The sequence below is a fragment of the Saccopteryx bilineata genome, chromosome 3, assembly GCF_036850765.1.
Source record: "Saccopteryx bilineata isolate mSacBil1 chromosome 3, mSacBil1_pri_phased_curated, whole genome shotgun sequence".
In the NCBI taxonomy this organism is placed as follows: Eukaryota; Metazoa; Chordata; class Mammalia; order Chiroptera; family Emballonuridae; genus Saccopteryx; species Saccopteryx bilineata.
In genome coordinates, this window is record NC_089492.1 from 147627680 (window position 1) to 147636556 (window position 8877).

The 8877-nt window shown below is 49.0% G+C and overlaps 1 protein-coding gene across 1 annotated transcript; it reads left to right on the forward strand.

Moving 5' to 3' along the window:
* The first annotated feature begins 916 nt into the window (after positions 1-916).
* On the forward strand, positions 917-4302 carry CHCHD5 (coiled-coil-helix-coiled-coil-helix domain containing 5). Its single transcript, XM_066267682.1, has 4 exons — positions 917-1149; positions 1949-2089; positions 2291-2456; positions 4126-4302. The coding sequence occupies exons 1-4, from the start codon at positions 1058-1060 to the stop codon at positions 4147-4149; spliced, it is 423 nt and encodes a 140-aa protein (XP_066123779.1). The 5' UTR covers positions 917-1057; the 3' UTR covers positions 4150-4302.
* The last annotated feature ends 4575 nt before the right edge of the window (positions 4303-8877 follow it).

Genomic DNA, 8877 nt, shown 5'->3' on the forward strand with positions numbered 1-8877 from the left:
GATCCCTCTGTCTAGAGGTATACATCACTCTCAGGACCCCAGAGGCAGAGGAAGTTAGAATCAGTGTAAGAATTTTTAATTAAGATATGTAAACATTGTCTCCTAAAGGCTCTTAAGGAAGGGGAATAGGAAGTTTTCAGATCAGTTTTACCTTCTTTGCTCTTCTAGCAAGTGGCCTCAGTCCTTCCAGAGAACTATAGTTAAATTATGATTAGTTACTAACTTTTGTCCCTTTAATCTCTCTCTTTAGGGTTTTTTTCTCTTCAGAAAGGAGGGGTAAGGGGGCCTGACTCTTCCTTTTAAAATACTAATGTTAACAATTTTTGCAGTTGCTTGGCACCTTATCACAAAGCAACCTGCTTCTGAAACGCTGCGACAACTGCACACGTGTTCGTTTGGCCAGAGCTGGGGGGCCTCTGTCGGATCACCGCAGAACCCCCGCATGGCTGGGACCGGATAACCCTCAGGCTCAGCCGCCCACGGGGAGCCGCTGGGTCTAGCCCTCCCGTCCTGGAAGTGTCATCACACCAGGAGGAACAGCAGAGGAGCCAGGATGGGAACTGACGCCCACTGGCTTCGGCAGAGGTTGTTTAGCTGCGGGTACTGCAGGCCAGGGCCTGCTCTGGGTGACGCCCCCTCCCGCGGACTCCGGTCACGCGCACCAGCCGACGTCCCTAGACCCCGAGTGCAGGCGCAAGGCAAACACCCGCGAGCGGCACTTTTTTGTGGGGGGCAGCAAAGGGGAAGCGCGGGCCACTAGCTCCACTCGGGGGTCTGGGAACAGCGTTTGTGGCTGCGGTCCAGTCCCATGGAGACTGGGGCAGTCAAACACCGCCGCCGCCTGGGTGCGGGCGCACAGCCGCACCCCTTACCATCTACTTCCGGTGGGGTCCGGGGGCCTCCAGGGCGAGCCGGAAATAGAAAGGAGCCAGCCCAGCCGAAAGTGGCCAGCGGGCCCCGCCATTGCAGATCAGGGCGGAAGCGAAGATAGGGCGCCGCCATGACGGTTTGGCGCTAAAAGCAATGGGGCCGCTTGGCCGCTGTGCGACCGCAAAAAATGAGGCAGGGAGGGCGCCGCCATGACAGTCTGGCACCGGAAAAGGCGGGGCGCTACTCCTGGACTGATTTCCCCCGCACCAGCCTCGAGATGTGAGTAGCGGGAGCGTGTTCCTTGCGCCTGCTGCGCAGGCCTTCTCCATCCCAGTGACTGGGATGCGGGAGGAGGGGTTGGCTTCTGGTCCTTGGAGCTCCAGCCCTCTGGACTCCGCGCCATCACCCTCGCCCCGCGTATTTAGGCCCCGCCCCCTTCTACTGGGAACGGAGGACTCGGGTCCTCTCTCACACCGAGGCTTCCTGCAGGACCCCAGGCCCGGGCGTGGAGCCCTACCTTCCGCCCCAGTGTCACCCCACCTTCTCTCTTGATCCTTTCGTATCTGCCCCAGACCCTGCACCTCCACGACAGGCACACAGACTCCTTCCCGACACTGGCCCTGTGCTGCCCTCCAGACCTGTCCCTACAGCTCGCCTTCATAGAGGACGATCCAAACTTACCCGGGCCTCAGCCTCACCCGGAGTTTCCAGATTGTGCCCCGAGGACTCTGCGACCCAGCAGGGGCTCCGGTGTTCTTCCAGTGCCCCGTCCTCAGGCCTTCGCTCTAATACTGGTTAGGAGACCGTTTCCCGGACACCAAACCCCCGTACCCACCTGTGGCTCCCAGGCCCTCCTAGAGCACTGGGTCCTACTTCTGAGGATCTGCGAGGGGTTGAATGAACTGTACGATCCCAAGCCCGCCTTAGAGTGATCAGGTCTGTTTAAGGACCCCCGCTCCCTCCACAATCCAGCATCATACGGGCATTGTTCTGGGACCTGCCAGACTTAGGGACCCGCCCCAGATCCCTACTTCCACTGGAACCCTGGTCAGAACCCCCTTACCTGTGTGTCCTGCAGGCAGGCGGCCCTGGAGGTCACTGCCCGCCACTGTGGTCGGGAGCTGGACCGGTATGGCCAATGTGTGGCTGCCAAGCCCGAGTCCTGGCAGCGGGACTGTCACCACCTCAAGATGAGCATAGCTCGGTGCACCTCCAACCAGTGAGTGCTGGACAGTTTAGGGGTAGGCAGTGTGGGGCAAGCAGTAGAGGGAACAATGCTGGAGTGGGCAATGCGAGTGACAATTGGGGGTCAGCGCCGGGGGGAGGGGGGCTGGCGGACAGTGTGAGGGTCATTGCTGGGATGGACAGTGGGGTGGGCAGTGTCGTGGAAGCCTGGACCTCTGAGGTGCCCTCCCTGCAGCCCAGTCATCCGTCAGATCCGCCAGGCCTGCGCAGAGCCCTTTGAAGCCTTTGAGGCCTGTCTTCGTCAGAATGAGGCAACCATGGGCAACTGTGCGGAGCAGGTGCGCCGCTTCCTGCAGTGTGCTGAGGAGGTGCAGCCACGGGACCCACATGCAACTGTGCAGGTAAAGGCCTGGGAGCACCGTCCCAGCATGAACCTTCATGTGCATCCAGAATTTACAACATCCACAGCCCTGCTTTAGTCTAGTCCACCTCCAGGACACCTTCCCCACCATCCTCCTAATCTCCCGGAATCCCCGGGACCTGCCTCCACACAGTGGCCAGAGAGCACTTAAGAACTGAGAACTTGTCACATTATTCTTTTGCTTAATGTTCCTCAACAGCTTCCAGTTGACACCATACAAACCCCAGGTTTGGGCTGGCTCTCTGTCTTCCCCAGGCCAACCTGTCAGTCTCCTCCCTTGCCCTCTCCTGCCTCTCAGCTGTCCTGGCAGGGCATAAAGATGAGGCATAAAGAAAAGGTCTTACTCTTTTTAATGTATTTGGTACGTAAACAGGTTAGTAGATCTATGGTATTAAAAATCATAGATGGGTGCAATTTAAAATAAATGTCTTTAAAAACTCTTTGGGGGACAATATTGAGAAAAGGTTGAGAAACCCTGGTTTAGATGTTTCTGGGTCTGTGAGCTCCAAAGGCAAAGGTCACCTTCAGCAGCTCCTTTGATATGGGCAGAGAATATCTGCCTATCTCTGTCCTTCTACGGTCCATTCTCCCTCCTTCGTCCCAGGGGAGAAGTTTTCTCTCAGGCCGCTGTGCTCCTCTTAGTCCCCCCACCCCGTTCATTCTCTGCAGTGGTGCCCAAGGAAGTTTGACCATGCTCTACTTAAAAACCTTTCCACAGATCAGGTCTCAACTCGGTGGTACCTATTGGCCTTGTTTCCCCCTCGAGCCTTGTGTTCCAGCCCCAGGGAATGGGCACTTACTCCAGCCCATGTCTGTCCTGCTGCCAGGCTTTTATCTAGCTGTTTCTTTCTACCTGGACTGCCCCCTAGTTCTGCTGGATGATTCCTATTCCGGCTTAGATGTCACCTTTCTCGGAAAACCTCCCCCAACGGCCCATGCCCACACAGGGTTCCCTCATTATGGCTTACCACCCATCGCTTGTTTCAGAGTTCTTGCTAAAGATGGGGCAGAAGTCCTGTCACCAGGACCTGCAGTTATTTTTTTGAGGCAGGAATAAGTGAAAGGCTTGCGCCCCAAGAACTATAAGTAGGAAGGACTTGTCATTCTTAGGAAATATTTAGTAACGATCACATACTGTTCATGCTAGTTTCTTAGTTGTTGATGTTTTTGTCAAGTGTTTTGAGCATCTGAATAGTAAACATCCCACCTTCTCACCTTAGGACCAATTTTACCTTCTATCCTGGGATAAGCAACCATCTCATACATCATGCTGTACCAACACCTCATGTTTCACGTAACTAATAATTTAAAGTACCACTAATATCCCCTCCCCGCCTCTCTCTATGCTGACTTCATCTTCTCGGTAGATATTATCAGTTGAAATATTTTTGTTCATTTGTTGTCGGCCCATTCCTACAGTTAGAAATTTGTTCATTGCTGGGTCCCCAGTACCAGTAGCAATGCCAGACACACAGCAGATGCTCAGTACATGCAGCAAAACTGCCTTCCCTGCTCCCGGTGACAGTTCACTGTGTCCCGTGTTCACGGGCCTGGAAGGGCAACCTCTGCTGTGTCTACGCGATCTCCCCATGGCGGTCCCAAGGCTGGCACAGAGGGAGGCTGGTAGATGATGATGTGTTTTTCCCCAGGCACAGCCACTTTCTGCCTCCTGAAGACTCTTTGGACCATATGAAAACTGGACAGGAGTGACTGGCCACTGAATGTCATCAGCCCTGAAGAGTGACCGGATGTTATCATTAGGTCTTTGGATGTGGGCCTAGTCTCTGGACAATAGGACTTGTAATAAATAAAGACTGTACACCAGGCTTTGATTCCTGCCTTCAGCATATGAGGGCCCTGAGAGCTGGCTGGGCAGAAACCCCAGTCCTTTGTGCTCCAGCATCACCGAGTGTGACAAGGAAGGGCCTGTCTCCAGGGCTAAGATCACCCCCTTTCCTTGTTAACTCTGCCACAGCCATTTTTGTCTCCTGCTGTGTGGACATCGGGACAGACCTTTCCACGCTGCCATGCCAGCAGTTGCCAGGTGTTTATCAAATGTTTACTTGAGGCTTAGAAGGCATAAGTAACACATCTCTTTTCCTCCTTAGTTCAGAACCAGGAGAGTCATAGTCTGGGCACCTGGGGCTCAATCCCACTAGGGACTCCTGGGAGACTGCACAGGACATCCCTCAGTTACTCTCCAAGGGGCAACTTATCTGTCACTGAGGACTTTCTGTGGGCACTGACCGTCTGGCACTTGTGCCTCACTGTGGAGTCGAGTGGCTCCTGCCATCAGAAGAGCCCTGAGCAGAGGGAGTCAAGTGAGCAGCGCACAGAGTGAGTGCCAGGTGGACCCGGGCAGTGGCTGCAGCAGATTCTTCCTGTCTCCTGGGGTGGAGGGCAGGTCTGCAGAGAGGGATCGCAGGGTGCTGAGCTCAGTGTGCCCAGAGCTACACCCACATTCACCATTCAGACCAGTTGCTCCCTCTGGAGGTGACTCCAAACCTCCAGAAATTGGAAGTGACTGGCCAGTGCTGATTGTACTTGCCATTTGACCTGAGGCTTGTGCCCTGGCTTGGAACAATGAGCTGGAGTCTGTTTTGGGGATTTGATGTTTAGGTCAAAGGCAGCTGGCAGTTGGCATGGGTGCTAAGGTGGAAATCCAAGTGGTCAGGGTGGAGAGAGCACTGTGATCTCTGAAGAGCTATGGGGACTTGGTGGCTTCTGTTTCCAGCTCCAGATTCCATGGGCTGTCGTTTGAGGCCTCCAATTTCTGTGCATGTTCTTGGCCACCCTCACTTTGCTGGAGTGGGTTGTGCTCCATGTAACTGAAAAGTGTGGTAACAGGTAAGTTGAGACTGAGACTATGTTTCAGAATATCTTCCAGTAGGCTAGAGCAGCTCGGTGGTCTCAGGGCCAAGGGGAGCAGAAGGGAAACCTTAAACCTGTACCACACACTTGGTCAAAGCAAGTCGTGAGACCAACTCAGGCACGGAGGGGGTGGCAGGCACCCCTTGATGGCATTTAGCTGCAAAGAATTTTTACCCGTGTTTAAACGACCATAAAAATTTCATTCTATTCCTATGTGTTGGTAAACTACTTTTCTAAAAATTTTTCACATGACCTGAATTTTTAAATTGCCATAAATTCATTTAGAATATCATAATTATCTTTTCAAGTTCTATAGAATCCAGTGAAGACCCCTTTTTTCTTTTCTTTAAAAAAACTTTTTTTTCTTTGTTGATTTTACTGAGAGAAAGAGAAAGAGGAGGGTGGAGCAAGAAGTTTTATAGTTGCTTCACTGATGGCTTGTTTCTGTGCCTTGACCAGGCAAGCCCAGGGCTTTGAACCAGTGACCTCAGTGTTCCAAGTCAGCACTTTATCCACCACACCACCACAGGCCAGGCCCTTTTTGCTTTCTGCTGTTGGTTATTTGTACCTGTTTTTCATCATCAGTCTTGTCAGGACTATCAATTTTATTAACCTTTTCACAGAATCTCTTTTTGGCTTTGTTGATATCTCTATTTTGTATGTTTGTTTTTAACTTTATTTTCTTTGTTACCTTTTTTTGGATTTAATTCCCTGTTTTTTTGCCTTTTTGACTTGAATGTTTAGCTCACTGATTTTTTGTCTTATTTTCTTTTCTAATTCATGCACTTACATTTCCCACAGAGCATAGCTTTCTATTTTGCTTTTTACATTTATCCCAAATTTAGAAGTTTAAAATTCTACTTCTTTATTTCTAAACATACGGGAATTTTTCTAGTCATCTTGCTTAATTGCATTTGGGATAGTAACAGTTTTATTTTTATTTTTTGAAACATGTTGAGACTTGATGCTGGGCACACAGCCAGTTTTGTGAATGCCATTATGTGTTCAAATCATAATCCTTGGTTTATGGTGTGCTGTCTTCACTTGGGTTCTCCCAGAAACAGACTTAGGTACAGGGTTTGAGAGATGCTCCCAAACCGCATCAGAGGGCAGACACAGGGCAAGGAACTCAGCATCTTGGGCACAATGTCAAGCACTCACCACTGTGGACAACAACAGTAATTCTCTGAGGACAGTTGAGAATTGCCCCTTCCTGCTCAAGGGGCAAAGCTTATGCATTAACCCCCATCAGTCACCTTATTGTTGAGGCTACTTCAGAGGCTCGAGTTTTAATTCCCCGACACTTCCTGGGTTCATGTCAGTGGTGGGCACATTGTGGTCATTTACTTCAGTGGCTACTACCTGTGGCCATTACCTCAGCCTGTCATGGCTGCATCAACAGACGCCATCCATCATCTCAACCACTTGTGCTGTGGCACTGCTGCCGCCCATCACTGCCTATCACAGGCACCAGGCACCATTGGTGGAGGTGTTGCCTTCAAAATACTTGACTTGTTCACAAAATGGCCACACTCATCCAAGGGGGCCACCTAGAAGTGGGGGAACTAGGTGGGGGTGGGGAATAGCTGGCCGTGTTGGGAGTTGTGTGCAGATGCCAAGTGGTTGTGGGAGCTGATGACAGGATTCCTAGGAGGCAGAATATGCAATCAAGGGAATGAGGGGTGGGGTTTGCTGACTGAAAACTGGAGTATCTCCAAGGGTCTCCATTTCACCCTTGATGGTGGAACTGACTTTGCTGACAAGGATAATTGCTATTATGATGAAAGCATTTCAGTCAGCACTTCCTTGCAGTGATGAGCACTAGTTTATGGGGTCCGGACTTCCAGGCAGGATGTGCACAAAGAGGAGTCAGATCATCTAAGGAAGATAGTCATCCTAAAGTAGGCGGGCTCCTTGAAACAGGCCGGATGAGCTGTACAGAGCCTTTGCCTTCACCCATGTTTTTACATAAAGGAAAGGTGTCAGATTCCTAGAATAAGTCTGCCTGTTGTTTCTAAACCATGTTAAACTCATTGTCTTGGCAATATTGCAAGCCCCAAAGAAAGGCTGGAAGTCTACCTTGACCTAATCAAATAGTGCCTTGGTCTGATTGGCCTCATTTGGGGAAGCTGCTCTCTTGTCTCTCATTTTAACTTGACATCCTTATCCAACACTTTCTCTTCATTACCTAGCGGATTTGATAAGGAAAGGAGAAAGATTAATTGCCTAGATCACAAAGCAGAGACAGGCAACTCCTACTTGGCCCTCAACATTTACAGCCTGGGCAAGAGTACACTGGAGACCCTTAAATCAACATGCCCAATACTTTAAAATGTCATGCTAAGGAAATGCTAATTGAATCATGTTCGGTCCTCCTGTCGTGATAAATATTGACAAAATAAAAACCATGTGTAAAGCAGTGGCTCTTGTATGATAAAAGTTGTCAACATATCAAAGTTGACTGCATTTAATATTATTGCTCATGTCTAGGTAATTGGTGATTGTTGGATGAGTAATAAAGATGTAAGTAGCAGAATTATTTCATTAAATTATTTTTTCCTTCATTCAGCAAAATCACTAATTTGTTAAAAGTGGCGATTTCTACTTCTCTTGAGAAGCAAGAAAGTAGGTGTTCAGCACTATTATACAAGGACCTATGGCATATATGATACACATTTTTGGTGGGAATGTAAAATGCAACAACTTTGGAAAGCAGTCTGGCAGTTCCTCAGAAAGTTGAATGTGGAATTACCACATGACTCGGCAATCCCACTCCTGGGCGTTTTTTTCCCAGGAAAGGTGAAAACATGTTCATGTCAAAATTGGTGCAAGAATGTCCATAGCAACATTACTTGTAATAGCCAAAAAGTGTTAACAACTCTGACATTCATCAACTGATAAACAGGTAAACAAAACATGGCTGTCCATACAGTGGAATACTATGAAGCTGTAAGAAAGGGTGAAGTACCGGTCCCTGCTACAACGTGGATGAACCTCAACAGCGTGATGCTAAAGGAGAGAAGGCAGACACGAAGGACCACAGAGTGGATGATGCTATTCACATGAAATCATCAGAATAGGCAAATCCAGAAATAGAAAAGTAGATTTGTGGGTGCCAGGGACTAAGGGGGCAGGGAACGGGGAGTGAATGCTAATGAATAGGAGTTTCTTTCTATGGTCATAAAAATATTCTGAAATTTGTTGTGATGATTGCACAACTTTGTGAATATATTTTAGACCAAATACATAGTATACTTTAAAAGACTGGATATTATGATATATGAATTATATCAAGAAATATTGATATAAAAATTTTAAGCCAGTCCATTCATTCATTCATTCAATCAGTCAGTCAAACATTTATTAAGCATCCACAAAGTTCTAGGCACCGTTTTATGTTTGGGGTTACATATAATAGTGAAAAAAACAGATAAAAGTATCTGCCTCATGAAAATGATAGATTAAAAGTGAATACAGCCTGATCTGTGGTGGCGCAGTGGATAAAGCGTCGACCTGGAAATGCTGAGGTC